At 46.9% G+C, this 22,139-nt stretch overlaps 1 protein-coding gene across 1 annotated transcript in view; it reads left to right on the top strand.

The window, feature by feature from the left end:
* The first annotated feature begins 1,326 nt into the window (after positions 1-1,326).
* Positions 1,327-22,139, top strand: part of LOC141058585 (zinc transporter ZIP1-like) — a 28,460-nt gene continuing 7,647 nt past the window's right edge. Inside the window, exons 1-2 of the mRNA XM_073554750.1 lie at positions 1,327-1,444; positions 21,268-21,386. Of these exons, the coding sequence (XP_073410851.1) occupies positions 1,327-1,444; positions 21,268-21,386 (237 nt within the window). The remainder of the gene's footprint in view (positions 1,445-21,267; positions 21,387-22,139) is intronic.

Here is a 22,139-nt window from a genome sequence, read left to right as displayed (position 1 = left end):
ATCTTTTTGAATCCTCTCTCTTCTCTAGTATTAGCTACCCTCCTAGCTTTTGACTGTATTACAGCAGCAGCATGGGCTGTGTGCTTCTGAATTCTTATCTCATGTTTACCCATAAGAAGTAAAAGCTGTTTACTCAAGATAACTTGCTCAGTGAAGTTCTTCTGTGTACCAGTGGATTCTCAAAAGACACACTCTGCTACAAAAATTTCATGAAGATAGTAATAATAAAAAGGGTATTTAGTAAACATAATTTTGATCAAAAGAATGTACAAGCCATATTGCCACGTCAAGGCAACCCTTGTGGGACAGTCCTAACTCTTGTATTTAAAACCTTTCCACTTGTCAAGTGACGTAAATGTGAACAAGGACAGAGGGACTGAACCACCAGTAAAGCAAAGGCCAGACAGGATGGATTTCCCAGCTCAGAAACAGGGCGGTCACACCCTTATATGCACAGAATGCACATTGAACTAAATGAGGAACTGGGTCTGAGCTGAAAAAGTAAATTAGTGTGTATGCAAAATGTAAATGCATATAAACACATGACCTTTACACAGAGAAAACCAAAAACGCTGGCATCATGTCAACAGTGTTGCAGCAAATAACGGAACAACCACTCAAAGCTGGTCGCATACCTGTCGAGGTGACATCTCCACTGTGGATAATAACAGACACTAGGAGCAGTTATGGGGGTTCAGTGCTGTACCCTTGGATGAGTAAGGCACGTTTGTTTTTTTTTAAAAATAGACTGCACTAGTTGATAGGGGTTTTCCAAAAATGGAAATTCCTTTTAAGTAAAACTTTCACTATTCCTTTGACCACATACAGTACCTGCCTTTCAGTGACTTATTGACTTATCTATCACTATTAGGAGTAGACAATGGCCAGCTTGTCCATACTGAGTGTATAATAATGACTTTAGCAAATAAAGCTTATTGACATTGGAGTCACTACTTGACATTCATTAGTTTTCCAAGAACTTTAATGAGTCACTAAATATTGGAAAAAACCTGACAGATAAGTCCCTAGAAATTGAGTGAAGGAGTTGTAGACTTTGTAATAGTATTCAAAGAATTAAGAGTATCAGAAAGCAGCGGAGGAGAAAGAAGACAGGAGGAAGAGATTACAGAATAAGACTCACATACTGGATCATTTCACCATAAATCAGAAAAGAAGGTGGAGAAAATGAAAAACCAGAAATAATGAAGTAAATTATATCAATGTCATAGTAAATGATAGTGGGGAGTCAGAAGACTGTGACAGAAAGAGGGTGGCTACACCAACAACCCTTGTAGAGCACAAGACAACAGGACACTTATTAAGACCATGATGGATAAGCTTCTGGCTGTGAAGGTTGGATGTCTGGTGGCCCTTCTGTTTCTCACTTTGATTTGTGGCTTTGCTCCTCCTTGTCTCAACTGGTTTATGAAAAACAGGATCACAGGTACAGAGTTAAAATGATTTATTATTCATTCTACACTGGCGGGATGTTGCTTCCATGAGATAAATCATAGATCCTTAAATCAATCAGGCCTAATGGAAGACCCAATATTGTCAATGTCCAACCATGTAATCACCTTGGGATGAATTAATATTTTACTCTTCCAATATGTTATACAATACACATATGGAACTCTTACTGAATTTACAATAATTACCTTAAGTTGTGAAGTGTAAGTGAAGAAGAATATAACTAATATGCCGATCAAAAATGTTGGATTTTTGGCATGAATAACCTAAAAATATTGTATTTTCATTTTGCTTTAATTGATGTTCTTTGTGTTGCTAACATAAAAATATTAAAAATCGCAAGATGATTGTTTGATTGCACACTGTAAATTACATTAACATGCCATTGCACTGGAATTGTCAGGTTTCTGGCATGGTGACTTCACTGTGGTTTGGACAACATTCCATTCTTTTGATATCACAGACTACCTGTCAAGTTATCAAATCATGAATTAAATGCATAAACTTGTATCTCTCATATGAGGAGAGATCAAAATGACAGCATTATAATGTGAGAGAAAAGAAAGAGATCAAGGTGACAGCAGTAAACCGAGAGAAAGAGGAGAGAGATGGAGCTGACAGAACAAGAAGAGATAGGAAAGATGGAGCCGACACAGTGTGAAAGAGAGGAGAGATGGAGCCGACATAGTGAGAAAGAGAGGAGAGATGGAGCCGAAATAGTGAGAGAGGAGAGATGGAGCCGACATAGTGAGAAAGAGAGGCGAGATGGAGCTGACATAGTGAGAAAGAGAGGAGAGATGGAGCCGACATAGTGAGAAAGAGAGGAGAGATGGAGCTGAAATAGTGAGAAAGAGAGGAGAGATGGAGCTGAAATAGTGAGAAAGAGAGGAGAGATGGAGCCGATATAGTGAGAAAGAGAGGAGAGATGGAGCCGACATAGTGAAAAATAGAGGAGCGATAGAGCTGAAATAGTGAGAAAGAGAGGAGAGATGGAGCTGACATAGTGACAAAGAGAGGAGAGATGGAGCTGAAATAGTGAGAGAGGAGAGATGGAGCTGACATAGTGAGAAAAAGAGGCGAGATGGAGCCGACATAGTGAAAAAGAGAGGAGCGATTGTGACGACTCCTGGAGTGGACCCTCTGGGTCGTGGCACCAACCCTCCTAGGGCGAGCTGACCTAGTGAAGACCACCCCCTATACAGGGAGTGTCAGGGGCAATCCCCAGGGGGTGAGGTACCACAACTGCTGGCACCAGGCCGGCTCACAGGAGACACGAGTGGGTGAGTGTGTCTGCAGGAATGTGTAAAGCGTGGACACGGGAACACGTGGTATACAGAGACTTCGTACGTCCGGGTGTGAGTGAAGCAGGATGCGTGCAAGGAGCACGTCAGAGCACTGAGTCAGGCAGTAGGTGTGCCAGGAGGTGTAACAGAGTACAGGAGCAGGGTGTGTGCCAGAGGGCACAACTGAGCATAAGACAGAGTGCAGGATTGGAACGTGTGCCAGGAGGCACAACTGAGTAAGAGACAGAGTACAGGATTGGAACGTGTGCCAGGAGGCACAACTGAGTATGAGACAAGGCACAGGGTCCGAGTGTGTGCCAGGAGGCACAACTGAGTATAAGACAGAGAACAGGGTCAGAGCGTGTGCCAGGAGGCACAACCGAGTACAAGGCAGGGGACCTGAATACAGCGCACGGCCAGGCAGGGACACGGCAGACCAAGCCAGGAAGCACAACAATAATCAGGCACCTCCCCTAGGAAGAGGTAGCCTGATATAGCACATGATCACGAGAGCTTCCGGGTCAAGTCCTCCAGTACCATAGAGAGGACTGACCTGGAGACTGAACTGAGAAAAGCGCGCAAGCGCAGACATAACATGAAGGAGACAGGGACCTAGGTACGAGAGGTGCGCGTGCGCACCCGGCGGGACCCCCGGAGTGACCGCGGCTCCGGAAGAGATGACGTCGGGGCCGAGGTCCCGCCCCCAGGTGAGCGCGGCGTGACAGTAACCCCCCCCTTTATGCCCCCTCTTTCTAAAACTGGAGAGGAACTTAGACAAAATCTGGGGTGCGTGGATATTCTCCCTTGGCTCCCATGACCTCTCCTCGGGGCCAAAACCCTTCCAATCGATCAAGAACATGGTTCTCCCTCTTACCTTCTTCATGGCCAAAATGTCATGTCATTCACCTCAAACTCATCCCCCAAGCCAACAGGCTGGGGTGTGTGGCCTGGAGAAGGATGAAATCGGTTAAGAACCACAGTTTTAAGGAGAGACACATGGAAGGAATTGAGAATACGGAGTGAAGGAGGCAACTTCAATTTGAAAGCAACATCATTAATCCGCCTGAGGACCTCAAAAGGACAAATGTAATGGGGACCCAGTTTGTAAGATGGTACCTTAAGGTGGACGTATTTGGTGGAGAGCCACACCTTGTCACCAGGGAGAAATGGAGGAACGTCCAGGCGCCTCTTGTCAGCGTGTAATTTCATTCTGTCCCGTGCTTTCTCGAGAGCGGTTTTGGTCTCCTGCCATACCCCGGAGAACTCCACAGACAGAGAATCGTCAGCAGGTACCCCCGAGACAGGAAGTACCGGTAGAGGCACATTGGGATGCTGTCCAAAGATGATGAAGAAAGGAGACTTGGTAGACGATTCACTGGAGTGATTATTGTAGGCGAACTCAGCCCAAGGAAGTAGACCGACCCAGTCATTCTGATGAGCATTAGAAAAATGCCGGAGGTAGGATGTAAGGATCTGGTTGGTACGTTCCACCTGCCCATTGGTTTGGGGGTGATAGGCGGAAGAGAAATCCAATGACACTTTCATGAGTCCGCATAGAGCTCTCCAGAACCGAGAGGTGAATTGGATCCCTCTGTCTGACACAATGTGCTGGGGGAAGCCGTGAATCCTGAAGATATGGGAAATGAAGATCTTCGCCAAGTCAGGAGCAGAGGGTAGTCCGGGAAGAGGAATGAAGTGGGCCATCTTTGAAAATCGGTCTACAACCACCAAGACCACAGTACAACCGGAAGAACAAGGCAGATCAGTAATGAAATCCATGGCTATGTGCTGCCATGGAGCCGACGGAACGGGAAGCGGGAGCAGAAGACCAGAGGGTGGTTGTCTGGGTATCTTGTTCTGGGCACAGGACGGGCAAGATGCCACCAAGTCTTTAACATCCTGGGAGAGTGAAGGCCACCAATAATAGCGAGAGTGTCATGTCCCACGACTTGGGAAATCATTTAATATTTGCATTGCTTGTGTTGCATCATCTGTTGCTAGGCAGAAGTTTGCCTTTCCCTGTATTTTGTCCCAACTCTCTCCCTGTAGTCCTGTGATGTATGTTTGTTCCCTCCCTTATTCTCCATTTTGTGATCGTCCCTCCATCTGTATGCATCTTCTTACATGTCCTCTGAAGAATATTCCTTTTAAGGCTACTTTCACACATCAGTTTTTTGCCGTCAGGCAGGATCCGGCTATTTTTAGAAAAAACGGATCCGGCATAAATTTTGGAGAACTGTAGAAACGGATCCTTTTTTTGCTGGATCCGTCTCTGTTCCTGGGGGCTGGCCAATTGGATCTGAGCATGCGCAGACTTAAAAAAAACGGATCCGGTGGCTGGATCCGTCTTTTTCTGGATCCGGCGCATTCCGGCGCCCATAGACTTTCATTGTAGCAAAAAGTTGGAAGCGCCGGATCCGGCGCTTCCGGCTTTTTCGCTGGAGACAAAAAACGTTACAGTAGCCGTTTTTTCCAGACGCCGGAATGAGACAAGTTGCCGGATCCGGCAAAAAACGGATGAAACGCAATGCCATCCGGCACGATCCGGCGCTAATGCAAGTCAATGGGGAAAAACTGGATCCGGCATTGCATTTTGCCGGATCCGGTTTTACAAAAAAAAGCCGGATCGCGCCTGAAGGCAAAAAACTGATGTGTGAAAGAGGCCTTACCTGCTGCTTTCATCATAATACAAGAATTTCAGTTAAAGCATCCCTCTTTTCCTGGAGTCTTCTTAGGCTACTTTCACACATCAGGTTTTTGGCGTCAAGCGCGATCCGGCGTCGTGCCGGAATGCCGGATCCGGCAAATGTTTTGTAAAACCTGATGTGCCGGATCCGGTTTTCTGCCGGATCCGTCTTGTTCTTGACAGACAAAACCGGATCCGTCTCATCCGGTTCATCCGTTTTTCTATCCGTTTTTTCGACGGATTACGCCGGATCCGGTTTTTAAAATTGACCCTTGTGGCCCCTCAAGGCAGAGTACACTGGCAGGATGACAGAGTGTGAAAGATTTGTGCCCTAACCAAACTTGTGTACCTTCTGGACCAACAGTATATACCTTTGCCAACCAAAGTTGGCTATCTTGTCATGGTCTTACTATTTTTAGCTTTAGGCCACAGGTGTGTACCTGGTTGTGTTTTATGCAAAGTATTTCACCTTTTAACAAAAGTTGTGTACATTGTTAGGAAATCACCAACAATAAACACAACTTTTTAGGTGAAATGCTTTGCTTCAAACACAACCAGGAACACAACTGTGGCAAAAAGCTAAAATTTACCCACAGTTATATACCTGGTTTTGAATACCTTTTTACCTTTGAAATACCCTGTATTTAACCTTTTTTTTAAACATAGTTCGCCGCAGAAAGAAAAGACAGACAACCATTGTGAAACGATAATTTAACTTTTATTTAAAATTTTTTTTTTTTTTTTAATTTTTTAAAGTGCAAATAACTTTTTTAATAAAGGTTTTAAACCCAATGGGCATTTTTATTAAAAAACACACATTACAATTCTGTGTATTGTGGGGTGGAAATACTGCTGGAGGGGCTGCGGGACACTTCGACACTGGGTGTGTGGAGAGAGGACTGGGATCGTGGTGGGGAAGGAACAGTTAGAGGTGAAGGTGTGGAAAAAACTACAGAATGGGTGGACATGTGGGAAGCAGAAGAGGTGGTGGGTGGTGGAGTGGAGGGTTGGGCAGGGACTGTAGGAGCAGATGATGTTGATGGAAAGTTGTATGGGGAAGGAGTTTGGTACGGGGAAGGAGTTTGGTACGGGGAAGGAGTTTGGTACGGGGCAGGTTGCTGGAAGTGGGGAGATGACTGGTACTGGGGAGGTTGCTGGTACTGGGGAGGTTGCTGGTACTGGGCAGGTTGCTGGTATGTAGTAGGAGGGGGAGGATGAAAAGTGGCTGGAGGGGGTGCAGATGTAATAGGAGGGGGAGGATGGAAAGTGGCTGGAGGGGGTGCAGGTGGAGGAACTACAGTGGTGGGAGGTGGAGGTTGGGAGGTAACCTGCTGTAGAGCACCGTGGCACGAATGCATTACATGCATCTGCTGGGCAGGAGAGAGCGTTTCCATGCGCTCCACAACAGACCTGAAAAAGGTGTGGTTTGGCGAAGATCTTGCTTCTGAATGCATGGTTTGCAGAAGTGTCTTCACCTCCAGAATGCTGGAGTTGATCTGCTGAAAGCCTGCGGAGATTTGCTCTGACAAGACTTTGAGACAGTTCTGGAAAGATGCATTCAGATGCAATAACTCTTGCGCATAACTCTTTTCCTGACCCCTCTGCCGCTGCCGCCCAGTACCCGCAGGTGTACTAGAGGCGGCAGGGGCAGAAGGGTGGGGTAAAGGGAAAGCGATCTCCTCACCAGCAGCTTCATGTAATGTAGGCGGCCACGATGCTCCTGTGCTGGTGGATGGGACAGATGGGTCGAATGTGTGGGAAGGCAGGGAAGGTGCAGATGTACCGGGGCGGTCGAAGTGTCCCTCGGTGCCGGTCTCCTCAGGGATCGCCTCAGAAGGGTCCAATCGTGCAGGCTCCCGAGTGCTGCTCACCGTGCTGTGGAATAAAGAGAAAAAAAAACAATTAAAATACTGACATGGTATGGCCCTGGCTGAAAAAAAAAAGTTACATCTTTTTCACATGTGGTGTGTAATATTTACCTTCTGGTGAGCATTGTTTCCCGGAGGAACGACAGGGCTTGTGCGTACTTGTACTTGCTCCTGCGTCCTTCAGATCCACTCGGGGCCCGCATCTCTTTATTGAACTCCTTCTTGAAACGATCCCTCACAGACCGCCACCGATTCACAATTCTGTTCCCTGAAACGAGAAAGGAGTGGTTAGTATACAACATCAGTGTTTCACAAACTCCAGTCCTCATGGTCCCCAGGGGTCATGTTTTCAGGATTTCAATAGTAAATAGAAATCCTGAACACATGATCCGTGGGGACCACGAGGACTGGAGTTCGGGAAACACTGGTTTACATCAAGCAACCGTTACTGTATATACTTACGCTCTTTAATCTGGTCCCGAGCTTCGAGGTCCTCCCAGCGGCCCACAAGGAGAGAACAGATTTCCTCCCAGAGTCGTCGGGTAATGATCAGGTCAGCGTGGCGGCGGTCAGCCATATTCCAGAGCGGCTCCCTTTCTCTGACGAGATCGATGAGGCGGTCCACATCAATCCCTCCATCCTCACCGTCAGAGTCGGGAGCACGCTGTGAAGGCTGTTAAAGAAAAAGACAAAAATAACATAATTAGCCTCCACAAAAGAAATGAAATAAAAAGTGCCAAAAAACAAAGCAAAAATATTTATACTTACACGCTGGTGACCGCCGCGTTGCTGTCGCCGACGACCCTGGGAGGCACTGCGAGGACCTCTTGGCCGAGCACCAGATTGGGAAGACTAGAGAAGAAAACAAAAAATGTTATGAGTTTGGATGTAGGCATTTGTTTGCTGTGTGTGGTCTGCAGAACATTGTTTTCTATGTGTTGTGTGTAGTGTGATGTTGTGTTTCTGCGTTTGATGCAAAAAACTTACGAATTGTGAGCCCACTCCAAGCGTCTGTCCACTCCTTCCTTCTTCTTCTGGGAGCTCCTCTTCATCTTGTGATTCCTGTTTTGAAATAAAAGGCAATGAATAGACATATATTACAGAGATGATGGATTTTGGAAATAAAAACTTACCGTCAAAAGCTGACGATGCGAGGGAGGGCTCCCAGAAGAAGATGTGCTGTCCTGTTGATGGCCAGACTCCATGGCTGTGGGTATTGCTGCTGCCAGTGATGCCATTTCTGCTGCTGCTGCTGCTGCATCTCTTTGGCGGCTGTTGAATAAAGAGAAACAAAGGGCCAATGAATATCTTGATATTCCATGGCCCTAGTTTGGAGGAATGGGGGATTTGATAATTACCGTCTCTCATCTGCTTCTGGACTCCCCTCCCGTTCAGCATGCTGCTCCATTTGGGGTGGTGCTGATGGTGCTGCTGCTGCATCTCTTTGGCGGCTGTTGAATAAAGAGAAACAAAGGGCCAATGAATATCTTGATATTCCATGGCCCTAGTTTGGAGGAATGGGGGATTTGATAATTACCGTCTCTCATCTGCTTCTGGACTCCCCTCCCGTTCAGCATGCTGCTCCATTTGGGGTGTTGCTGATGGTGCTGCTGCTGCAGATGTCTGCTGCCTTCTCCTGCGCCTGGTTGCTGTCTTGGGTGGCATGTTGGGTGTGGCTGAGGGTCCCATTGTCTTGCTTTTATATATCTCCTGTGGGCAGAGCTACTGAGCATGCTCAGACCAAAAAAACCGGATCCGGCCACCGGATCCGGCTTTCGCCGGATCCGGCGCATTGCGGCTCTCATAGGCTTTCATTGTGTGGAAAAGCCGGACGCGCCGGATCCGGCGTGTCCGGCTTTTTCGCCGGAGACAAAAAACGTTACAGTAGACGTTTTTTCCAGACGCCGGATCGCGACACATTGCGACACATTGCCGGATCCGGCGAAAACCGGATGAAATGCATGGCCATCCGGCGCGATCCGGCGCAAATGCAAGTCAATGGGGGGGAAACCGGATCAGGCATTGCATTTCGCCGGATCCGGTTTCTGTCAAAAGCGACGGATCGCGCCTGACGGCGAAAACCTGATGTGTGAAAGAGGCCTTACATGAGATCGTGGCTGAGTTAAGCTGTCTGATTAATCGGTATGAACGTGAGTACAGGTCGATACGGAAGGGGCCCAGAAAGAGAGGTCTATCCAGGCACCATACATTCTACATATCCATGAGTCAGAATAGTAAAAAGGAATAACCTGCCTTCAGAGACAGTAACTCAAGGTCTGTGCTGAATCTCAGTGGAAAAGGACATTTTCCAGATAGACTGTAACCCAGTTCCAGCCAGACCCCAGCGTGCATAGAAGCTACACACTGCAGCTGAACAGAGAGGAATATAACTCCCATCATTACACAGGACCCTGCAGCTGCTCCAGCATTAGATACAAAGTATCAACTCTGTGCAGAGTCTGTGTATTTCCTGTTGCTGAACAGTGAGAAGTATAACCCCCATCATCAACTCTTCCTGCCTGCAATCTAATCATGTCTGAAGCAAGGAATACAATGTCCCTACCAGACTTACAAGCACAGGAAAGAGACCCAGACCCCCATCCACCATCTAGCGAAAGGGGAAAACGTACAGTCAAACCCACATGGAAAGTCATGGAGAATTTAGAGACTGCAAAATGTGAATTATATAGTGATGTGTCTTCAGTATGGAAGAAAGTGCTGAGTCATATAGACACTGCATCAAGGCCTGCTTCTCATGAGTTACCACCAGAGGGAGTCCTAGAACAATTATGCACAGCATACCAAATGTATATGGAGAAGAGTGACCAATATATTATTCTCCTGAAGAAACTGAATCTCCCAGAGACTTTAAACGAATTGCAAGGTTTCCAGCAGCTTAATTCTGAAAGAGACTGCGCTGTATGTGACATTAAAGCCAAGATAGAGGCTAGAATCGCACGAACACCAGATGCATCAACTCGCACATCCAAATCGTGTAAGCACTCAAAACGTTCATCTAGGTCAAGTTCATCAAAATATTCTACTCTTACTGAGCAGCTTATAAGAGCACGTGCTAAGGCTGAAACTACTAAGGTACAGGCTGCCTTTGCACAAAAGAGAGCAGAAATGGATGCAGCTGTTGCACAAAAGAGAGCAGAAATGGATGCAGCTGCTGCACAAAAGAGAGCAGAAATGGATGCTGAAGCGGCACGCATGGAAGCTCTAGAGAAGGAATGTGAGCATGCAACAGCCATGGCAGAATTAAAGGTACTCGAGCAGGCTATCAGTGGGAGTCAAAGAGACAGCGTCAGTTTGTGTGAAATGGAGGCAGAAGACCGTAACGAACGCACAAGAGACTACGTGCTAAGCCAAGATGGCGAACCGCAGATCATCACTAACACTCCTGATGGTGTTGACGCTTCTCCAGAGCACCAGGATGCCGATCCACTTACAGAATCCTGCATTCAAGGTCAGTACAATGCTCCCAAACTTGAACTTCCTTCATATTCCAGTATGCGCCAAAACCCTGCATCTCACCAAACTCCACAGGCTAATACCTACATGCAACCCAATATGCCGGCAGGTCATTATACCCTCGACAACCACACAGTGCCACCTCCACATGTAGCAGAAACTATACCCACCAAACCAGTTGCTGGACTAAATGCATATGCCACTCCATACTTCCCCATGTTTCAAGGCCAAGACGTCTCCACCTCTATGTACAACACCGCTCAGCCTACAATTGTGCATCCTAAGTCAGAAAGAACAGACATGTCCGACTTCGCAAGGTACATGATTCGCCGTGAACTTACTAAAACCGGTCTCACAAGGTTCAACGACCAACCTGAAAATTACAGAGGTTGGAAAAGTGCCTTTAGAACCGTAACTAGTGACCTCGGCATCACTGCTGCGGAAGAGCTGGACCTGCTGATCAGATGGTTAGGACCACAATCCACAGAGCGTGTCAAGAGACTCAGATCTGTAAATATCAGTAATCCAACGGCTGGTCTCATGGCTGCATGGGAAAGACTAGAGAGAAACTTTGGCAGTCCAGAAGCCATAGAGGATGCACTGTTCAAGCGACTACAGAGTTTTCCAAAGATATCAAGCAAGGACAGTTCAAAGTTCCTAGAGCTCAGTGACCTGCTGTTAGAGCTCCAGCTGGCCAAGGCAGACACCCACCTACCTGGCCTTAGCTACCTGGACACTGCTCGTGGAGTAAACCCCATTATCTCCAAGCTACCTTACAATGTACAAGAGAAGTGGACTGCAATAGGGTCAAAATACAAGAAAGACCATCAAGTGTCATTTCCTCCGTTCTCCTACTTCTGTGAGTTTATAAAAGACATTGCAGAGCGTAAGAACGACCCAAGCTTTTCCTATGGAGAATCCAGTGGCCCAGCTTCACCTCCCTCTAAATACGTGAGCACACGCTCGAATGACAGAAACCGCAGGAGTCCAGTGTCAGTGAAGAAGACGGATATTCTTCCCTTACCAACATCAGCCCCAGGCAAGAACAACAAGGGTGAAAAGATAGAGAACCCAAATCGTGAGTGTCCCATCCACAAGAAACCACATCCCTTAAAAAAGTGCATCGGCTTCAGGAAGAAACCGCTCCAAGAACGCAAGGAACTTCTAAAGAAGTTTTGGGGTATGCAACAGATGTTGTGCTTCTACTGAACACCTTGCTTAAGACTGTAAAACTACAATTAAGTGTATGGAGTGTGACAGTGAGGATCACGTACAAGCACTCCACCCATACCGTCCTGACTCTACACGTACTCCTTCCCCCACCACGAGCCATGGCGGGGAGGACGCAGCTCAAACTGCAAGTCATACCACATTATCTTCTTCATGCACAGAAGTCTGCGGAGAAGGTCTCTGGGACAAGTCCTGTGTGAAGATTTGTCTTGTGAACGTATATCCCAATGGTCACCCAGAGAAAGCCGTGAAGGTGTACGTCCTCTTGGATGATCAGAGCAACCGATCACTTGCAAGGTCAGAACTCTTTGATATGTTTAACTTAAAGGGAAATGCTTACCCTTACACCTTAAGTACCAGCAGCGGTGTTACAGAGGTCTCTGGGAGAAGGGCCAGTGGTCTTATAGCGACATCCCTCGAAAACACCGTAGAGATACCCTTACCTACACTTGTCGAGTGCAACCAGATTCCATCCAATCGAGAAGAGATCCCAACGCCAGAGGCTACTCTTCATCACCCACATCTCAAGGGGATAGCAAACAAGATACCAGCCCTCAACAACAGCGCAGATATCCTGATTCTGCTTGGCAGAGACATTCTCCGGCTGTACAAGGTACGTCAGCAAATTAACGGACCACACAACGCACCATTTGCCCAACGCTTTGATCTAGGCTGGGTAATTATAGGCGATGTTTGCATACACAAGATGAAGAGACCTAATAACATCTCCTCTTACAAAACACACATCTTGCCAAATGGTCGCAGCACTCATTTTCAGCCATGCCCACATCATTACTGGGTGAAAGAGAAAGTGAGCAACACCAAGAGGCAACAGGAATCCTTCAACAACATGAACATGCTCCAGCCCTGGGACGAAAACCTCGGGTCAACAGTGTTCGATTCCACAAGTGAAGACAACAAGTTAGCACCCACAAGGGAAGATAAAGAATTCATAAAGGTTATGGACAAAGAATTTGTTCAAGATGACTCCAACAGTTGGGTAGCTCCTTTACCCTTTCGTTTCCCAAGAGCGAGGTTGCCAAACAACCTGCAGCAAGCAACTGCAAGGTTCTCATCCTTAAAACGTACCCTAAAGAGGAAACCAGAAATGGAGAAGCATTTCATTGACTTTATGCAGAACATCTTTGACAAAGATCATGCTGAACCTGCGCCACCACTGAAGGAAGGAGAAGAATGTTGGTACCTTCCTTCTTTTGGTGTCTATCACCCTCGCAAGCCTAACCAGATCAGAGTGGTGTTTGACTCCAGTGCTCAGTATGAAGGCCTCTCTCTCAACAACCTGCTACTAACTGGACCCAACCTGAACAACAGCCTCCTTGGAGTATTGATCCGCTTCAGACAAGAACCTGTTGCTATAATGGCCGACATCCAGCAGATGTTTCATTGCTTCATCATGAAGGAAGACAGCAGAAACTATCTTAGGTTCCTATGGCACAAAGACAACAATGTCAACAATCAAGTCATAGACTACCGGATGAAGGTCCATGTCTTCGGCAACAGTCCTTCACCTGCTGTGGCGATCTACGGACTGAGACGGACAGCCCAGGAAGGTGAGAGAGAGTACGGATCCGATGCTCGTCAATTCGTAGAGAAGAACTTCTACGTAGACGACGGGCTCAAGTCCTTGCCCACAAGTGAAGAGGCAATTGACCTACTCTCCAGGACACAGGAAATGCTATCCACATCAAACCTCAGACTCCACAAGATCATCTCTAACAGTCAAGAAGTAATGAGCGCGTTTCCATCTGAGGACCATGCCACGAACCTAAAGGACCTCAACCTAGGTTCTGATTTTCCTCCCACACAGCGCAGCCTTGGTCTACTGTGGGATATCAAACAGGACACCTTCACCTTCCAAGTGTCGCCCTGTGACAAACCCTTTACCAAACGAGGAGTCCTATCTGTCATAAACAGCATCTACGATCCTCTCGGGTTTGAGCATCCATCACTATTCAAGGCAAGATACTGTTAAGACACCTCACTGCCGAGAACACTGATTGGGAAACCCCGCTTCCGACTCAGAAACAGCAAAGGTGGGAGACATGGAAGAAGTCCTTGAAGTTCTTAGAGCAACTCCAAGTCCCACGTTGTTATTCTCCAATGATTCTTACCCCAGCTACACTTCTTACACAGAAGATTTGAGCTGCTACAGTTCCTCCCGGGAATTTCAATAACAAGGACATTTACAAACGTCAGTGGAAGCAAGTACAACACATAGCTAACGTGTTTTGGCACCGTTGGAAGACCGAATACTTGCACCTGCTTCAAAACCGTCACAAATGGCAGACACCCAGTCCCAATCTCCAAGAAGGAGACCTTGTCCTCTTAAAAGACAAAGAGGCACATCGTAACGACTGGCCAATGGGTCTTATCACCAAGGTCATGCCCAGCGAGGACGGAAAGACTCGTAAGACAGAAGTTAAGGTGACAAAAGGGGGCTCTACCCGAACCTTCTTCCGTCCGGTCACTGATCTTGTGCTGCTTCTACCAAAGGAGGACGTCACATGAACTGAACATTGCTCCTGGACGTTGCTCACGGCGGGGAGCATACCTACTCATTCCCCAGTTTTATTGAACATTGACATTTTCTATTGGATTGAACTTTGAACATTGCCATTGGATTGCTGGGTTGGTGGAAGAGTTGGCATGTTTGCGGCTTCCCCAATCCGAAGATGGGTTTAATAGACTTGGACTTATCTTCTGGTGTGATCTACGGGTCAACAACAACGAGTTGGACTTTAAAAATGTTTGATGTTTATTATTGCATACATGTTTTCTTTTCTCTTGTTTTTCAGGTTCGAACGACTTCGAAGAATTAAGGACATCGTGAAATCCAAGGATTTCAGACGGGGAGTGTCATGTCCCATGACTTGGGAAATCATTTAATATTTGCATTGCTTGTGTTGCATCATCTGTTGCTAGGCAGAAGTTTGCCTTTCCCTGTATTTTGTCCCAACTCTCTCCCTGTAGTCCTGTGATGTATGTTTGTTCCCTCCCTTATTCTCCATTTTGTGATCGTCGCTCCATCTGTATGCATCTTCTTACATGTCCTCTGAAGAATATTCCTTTTTACCTGCTGCTTTCATCATAATACAAGAATTTCAGTTAAAGCATCCCTCTTTTCCTGGAGTCTTCTTACATGAGATCGTGGCTGAGTTAAGCTGTCTGATTAATCGGTATGAACGTGAGTACAGGTCGATACGGAAGGGGCCCAGAAAGAGAGGTCTATCCAGGCACCATACGTTCTACATATCCATGAGTCAGAATAGAGAGATTAAGTCCAAAGTCTTTTGGACACCAAAGTGGCCAGCAATCTTGGATGAATGTCCCCAGTTTAACACTCTTTTTCGGTTATTCTCAGCCACAAAGGTTCTTCCCGGAGGTAACGTGGTTAACTTGACAGGAGCCACGGTAATTACTTTTGATGGACGGTAATTACTTTTGATGGATCAATGATATGAGAGGGTTCTTCCTCTGCATCAGACGACAGGAATGATCTTGACAACGCATCCACTCTAACGTTTTTATCGCCGGGCCGAAAATGTAGTTCAAAGTCAAAGCGGGCGAAGAATAGGGACCACCTGGCTTGCCGAGGATTGAGCCTCTGTGCGGACTGGATGTACGCCAGGTTCTTATGGTCTGTGAAGATCTTGAATGGATGTATGGCGCCTTCCAGTAAGTACCTCCACTCCTCCAAGGCCAGTTTAATGGCCAATAGCTCTTTGTCGCCAATGGAGTAGTTCTGTTCAGTGGAGGAAAATACTTTAGAAAAGAAGCCACAGGTGACAAAATGTCCAGAAGAGGATTTCTGCAGAAGGACTGCGCCAGCCCCGGTAGAGGATGCGTCCACCTCGAGAGTGAAAGGTCTACTAACCTCAGGTCAGTGAAGCGCCGAGGCAGCGGCGAAGGCTTGTTTCAACGACTGGAAGGCCTCTTCAGCCTCAGAGGGCCAAGCCTTTGGGTTAGCTCCCTTGCAGATAAGGGACAAGATGGGGTGAACCAACGAGGAGAAATGAGGAACGAACTGTCGGTAGTAGTTCGCAAAACCAAGGAAGCATTGGATTGCCTTCACCCCATGGGGCTGTGGTCAATCGAGGACAGCGGACACCTTTGCCGGATCCATGCGTAGACCTGATTCTGAGATAATGTACCCCAAGAATGGCAGGGACGTTTGCTCGAAGGCACATTTCTCGAGCTTGGCATAAAGGCGGTTCTCCCTCAGGCGCTGGAGGACTTGACGCACATTCTTTCTGTGGGCAGAGAGGTCTGGAGAAAAAACGAGGATGTCATCCAGATAGACTACCACGCAGGAGTACAGCATATCCTGGAAGACGTCATTCACGAACTCCTGGAACACCGCTGGGGCATTGCAGAGGCCGAAGGGCATGACCAAGTTCTCGTAGTGACCGTCTCTGGTGTTAAAGGCGGTCTTCCACTCATCACCGGAACGAATGCGGATCAAGTTGTAGGCCCCACGAAGATCCAGTTTGGTGAAAATTCGAGCTCCTCTAAGCCGGTCAAAGAGTTCCGGGATCAATGGCAATGGGTACTTGTTCTTGACCGTGATATCGTTCAGGCCTCGGTAGTCTATGCAAGAACGGAGGGAGCCGTCCTTCTTTTTGACAAAGAAAAATCCTGCTCCCGCGAGCGAGGAGGACTTACGGATAAAACCTCTCGCAAGGTTCTCCTGGATATACTCAGACATAGCTTGGGTTTCAGCAGGGGATAGAGGATATATTCTACCCCTGGGTGGAGTAGAACCAGGAATGAGGTCAATCGGACAGTCATATGGCCGAAGGAGGGGCAGAGTCTCGGCCTCCTTCTTGTCGAAGACATCTGCAAAGGACCAGTAAGCCGACGGCAGACCTGTAGATGCCGGGGATGGACAGGCAGAGTTCATCGGATGGACGGGCAACAGGCACGTCTCCTGACAGTACGGTCCCCAACGGAGTATCTCGCCCGACCGCCAGTCCAGGGTTGGCTCATGAGTCCGTAGCCAAGGGAGACCTTGAAGAAGCGTGTGAGACATGGTAGACAAGATGAGGAAGGAGATCTTCTCCCAGTGCAGGGCTCCGATCTGCAGCTCGATGTCTTCGGTGGCCTGGGTAACGGTCTCCTGCACGGACGTACCATTGACCAAAACTATCGACCGTGGAGTCTCCAGGGATCTGACAGGAATCCGGTATTTCTTAACCGCCTCGAGTGTGATAAAATTCCCCTCCCCGCCAGAATCCAGAAAAGCCTCCTCAGAATAACGCTTGACACCGAGATTCAATAACACGGACACAAGCAGGGGAGGAGAGGGATCACGTACACCTAGGGAGGCCTCTCCTACCAACCCTAGGTGGAGAAGTTTCCCGGCTTCTTGGGGCAGGAACGAAGGAGGTGAGAGGAGCTCCTCTCTCTGGCTGATTCACGGGCACGTTCCTGAAACCGCAGGTCAATGCGTGTCGCCAGAGAGATCAGATCCTCTAAAGAGGTGGGAGTATCCCGACCTGCCAGTTCGTCTTTGATCCGACCAGACAGTCCACGCCAAAAGATCCCTACGAGAGCCTCATTGTTCCAACCGAGTTCGGAGGACAAGGTACGAAAACGGATGGCATACTGTCCCACTGGTAGCGTACCCTGATGGAGGTTAAAGAGAGACTCGGTGGTAGAGGCCAGCTGACCCGGCTCGTCGAACACCTTGTGGAAGGTGTCCAAAAAGGTGGAAAGCTGAGAGATTAGTGGGTCATTGCGCTCCCAGAGGGGGTTCACCCATGCTAACGCCTCCCCCTCTAAATGTGAAACAATAAAGGCAATTTGGGCGCGCTCAGTGGGATAGTGCTGCAGCAAAAGTTCAAAATGTAACTGGCATTGGTTCAGAAATCCTCGACAAAACTTAGGGTCCCCGCTATATCGGGGTGGCTTGCCGAGGCGCGGCAGCGGGTACGGGGCCGAGGACTGGGCAGAAACGGCTTGTATGGAAAGAAGCTGACTGTCTACCGACGCCATATACTTGAGGATATGGACCTGGGTGTTGTGTTGCTGTGTGAGTTCTTGCTGGAGGCTGGCCAGCTGGGAAGCATTCCCAGGGTCAGAGGACTGCATGGCCGACAAACGGGACCCCATGGATTTCAGAGAGGACACGATCCTGGTCTGACTCTCCCGTAGGAACACCAGTTCCTTTTGGACGGAGGCGGTGGTACCAGCGGGGTCCATGGCCTGATTATACTGTGACGACTCCTGGAGTGGACCCTCTGGGTCGTGGCACCAACCCTCCTAGGGCGAGCTGACCTAGTGAAGACCACCCCCTATACAGGGAGTGTCAGGGGCAAGCCCCAGGGGGTGAGGTACCACAACTGCTGGCACCAGGCGGCCGGCTCACTGGAGACACGAGTGGGTGAGTGTGTCTGCAGGAACGTGTAAAGCGTGGACACGGGAACACGTGGTATACAGAGACTTCGTACGTCCGGGTGTGAGTGAAGCAGGATGCGTGCAAGGAGCACGTCAGAGCACTGAGTCAGGCAGTAGGTTTGCCAGGAGGTGTATAACAGAGTACAAGAGCAGGGTGTGTGCCAGAGGGCACAACTGAGCATAAGACAGAGTGCAGGATTGGAACGTGTGCCAGGAGGCACAATTGAGTAAGAGACAGAGTACAGGATTGGAACGTGTGCCAGGAGGCACAACTGAGTATGAGACAAGGCACAGGGTCCGAGTGTGTGCCAGGAGGCACAACTGAGTATAAGACAGAGCACAGAGTCAGAGCGTGTGCCAGGAGGCACAACCGAGTACAAGGCAGAGTGCAGGTTCAGAGAGTGTGCCAAGAGGCACAACCGAGTACAAGGCAGGGGACCTGAATACAGCGCACAGCCAGGCAGGGACACGGCAGACCAAGCCAGGAAGCACAACAATAATCAGGCACCTCCCCTAGGAAGAGGTAGCCTGATATAGCACATGATCACGAGAGCTTCCGGGTCAAGTCCTCCAGTACCATAGAGAGGACTGACCTGGAGACCGAACTGAGAAAAGCGCGCAAGCGCAGACATAACATGAAGGAGACAGGGACCTAGGTACGAGAGGTGCGCGCCCGCACCCGACGGGACCCCCGGAGTGACCGCGGCTCCGGAAGAGATGACGTCGGGGCCGAGGTCCCGGCCCCAGGTGAGCGCGGCGTGACAGCGATGGAGTTTAGAGTAGAGAGAATGCATTGAGTCAATGCAGCAGCTTGAATTGTTTTAATTAATGTCCATTGTTTCATCTAGTTCAGATACAATTCTGTCTCTATATGTAAGGCTTTCCTTGTGTTATTAGACACTAAAGCTGGAAGTGGCAGTGAAATCTTCTGTGAGCTACTGCTACAAATAGCTGACATCCATATGTGGGATACACTGCATTGGTAAATTGATGAAGGTCCTACATAAATGCTGGCTTTCAGAGATGGAGCACAGGGATTTGATGACAATAATAAAATGGAGGAACTTTGGGTAAAGGTCCATCTACCATGCATGATTATCGTTTCACATAATCTTACAGTCTAAAAAGAATGCCGATCACTAGATAAACAAGCAAAACGCTTTTTCATCAGGTGAAATGATCTTTTGGTTTGCAAAAAAAGCATCATCATTCTTGGCGGCGCATGGTAAGGTGTAAACAGGGTTCACGCTGCTGAGAACTATTACCAATCGCTCAGTGCACATTTTTAAGTGTGGTCTGCCTGTGCAAACAAGCAATTAAATGATCGCTGATCAGTAAATATTTACCGACTTTTAACACTGAAAAATTGGGCAATGTAAACCCACCTAAAGGCTATTTTCATGCTGGCCTTTAGATATTCCATTTGTCTGTTCTGTTTTTAATGTTTTAATGAATGTCCAATATGGAACCATTGTATGACTGATGCAAACAAAAGTAAATGGACCAAATAGATTATTATTAGGGTCCTCTGATTTCTATTATGCCTGTTCTAAAAGCGAACACATAATAGCCCCCATAATAATCAGTGGGGTCCTTCTGTTTCTGTTTGCATCAGTTGTGCAACAGATCTGTTTTGGAAACCCGACTGTTCCCAGCTGCTACTGTAGTGATACACACCAATTCCTTTATTCTAATAAAGTGTATTATTTGCTTGCATAGGTTGCAGGCTTTAATAAATGAAGTTTTATTCTGCAGCATTGCATATGCCTAAAAGACAGAAGGCTTGTGTAATCTAGCTATGCCCCCCAGGGTGCGGTTGACAGCCTGAATACAACACTCATTATAGTAGGACCATTATGCAAAATGTCAATTACGCCTCGGTATCCATGATTGGAGCCAGGACTAGTCATGGTGCCTAATTAGCATAAATAGAGTAAAAGTTCATTTTTTGACTGCAATCTCAGGAAGCACATAAACTAGAATAAATTAGAATAAAGGAATCGGCGAGAATACAGGTATAGTAAGCAGTACAGACAAAAAGAATGTCCAAACAAGTGTGAAAGTAACCTTAGCTGTGGCACATAAGGAAAATCTCCCAGCTCTGCCTGCTCTATGTGCTTTATTTCACAACAAACCCAAGCAACAACCCACCCCTACAACCTGGAATGCATCTCTGCTTCTTTGTTAGTAGAAGCAGATTTGATCTAACAATAGGCAGTGGACAGGAAGTTCGAAAGAAGGGTAACCACTTTTTAAAGCCTCATTTACATGTCCATGTTGCACATACGTGTTCTATCCATGCTTTTCGCGGATACAACACATTGCACTCATTATAATCATTGGGGCTGTTCACATGTCCGTGTTTTTTCACGAACCATGTGTCCATGCAAAACTCACATAGACATGTATGTTTTCCAGTACCACGGATGAAAAATACAAGAAGATGGGTCCATGAAAAATAGTTCAAGCACTTGGATGGAAGGAGTAGCTTTGTAATGCATTTTTTATTTACCCATACATGAAAAATACTGTTGATACAAGGATGGACAATGAGGACGCCGGTGCCATTTTATTTGCATGCATGAAAAATACTGACGTTTGAATGAGGCTTTAGTGACACTTAGCGGTCAGCGCTTTGTGCCAAGAAAACTATTTCTGTAAGTAAATGAATTTACAATTTGGGTATTTAGCACTTTGCCTATCAAATAAAGGTAAGTTATTGAAACAACAGAGGGTTGTACTCACATGATTGTAAAAAGACAGCGCCGCATGTTTTCAGATCAGACAACAGATCGGCTGGTATGTTCAAGGGTTATTCTTATTCTCATTGTTTTCACAGGTACCTATGAATTAATCAATTGCCTGATCAGTTCGTTTGCCGCTGGCATCTTCTTGGGTGCCTGTTTGCTTCATATTGTGGCAGATGCACTCACAGATATTGCTACAGAACTCTCATCTGTAAGTATAAATATCCAATCTATAAAGAGTAAGGTTAAGTTCTCATGATGAATATGTGATGATGAGTTTTTGATGTTGCGTAAACTAGCAAAGTGTAAGAACTTTATATATTTTTTGGGCTGCATAAATTGTCTTGTGGAACAATGGTAAAAAATGTGCATTTTTATGGATGTTCCTCATAAAATGAGATGAGGAAAATCTGCTGGTAAAAAAATGCATATTCGGTGTTATTGTGTTTCTGCTACGAAAAGACACTAAAAGTGCCTCTGACTTTACCAATGAAGCCAAGTAACAGAAAGTAACAGAAAGCGACAAAACCAGAGCTGAAAAAAAACGCATTAAAAAATACAATGAAACCTGGTTGCCAAAGCCCGTATCACAAGACCGTGACAAATTTGCAGTAAAAACAATTTGGTAAATATATTTTTAAAATGTATGCTTTTGGGGGAATTACAAAAAAAATCAAAACATTTAAAAAAAAAAAAACTTAAAAAAAAAATCAGTAGTTGTTTTTTGAGAATTTTGCCATTTGTCATGGCAGCCTATTTTCCTTCAGAATAAATCCCCAGATCTACGTCCTTCTAAAGAACCTAATAACTGTAAGATACACTATTGTTACGCTCCAGGAAGACATCCAGGCCTCTCTTGAACCCCTCAATGGAGTTTGCCATCACCACCTCCTCAGGCAAGGAATTCCAGAATCTCACTGCCCTAACAGTAAAGAATCCTCTTCTATGTTGGTGGAGAAACCTT

This window comes from Dendrobates tinctorius, unplaced genomic scaffold (assembly GCF_039654945.1).
Source record: "Dendrobates tinctorius isolate UK_male_01 unplaced genomic scaffold, ASM3965494v1 ptg000213l, whole genome shotgun sequence".
Classification (NCBI taxonomy): Eukaryota; Metazoa; Chordata; class Amphibia; order Anura; family Dendrobatidae; genus Dendrobates; species Dendrobates tinctorius.
This window is presented reverse-complemented; position numbering and strand designations above follow the sequence as displayed.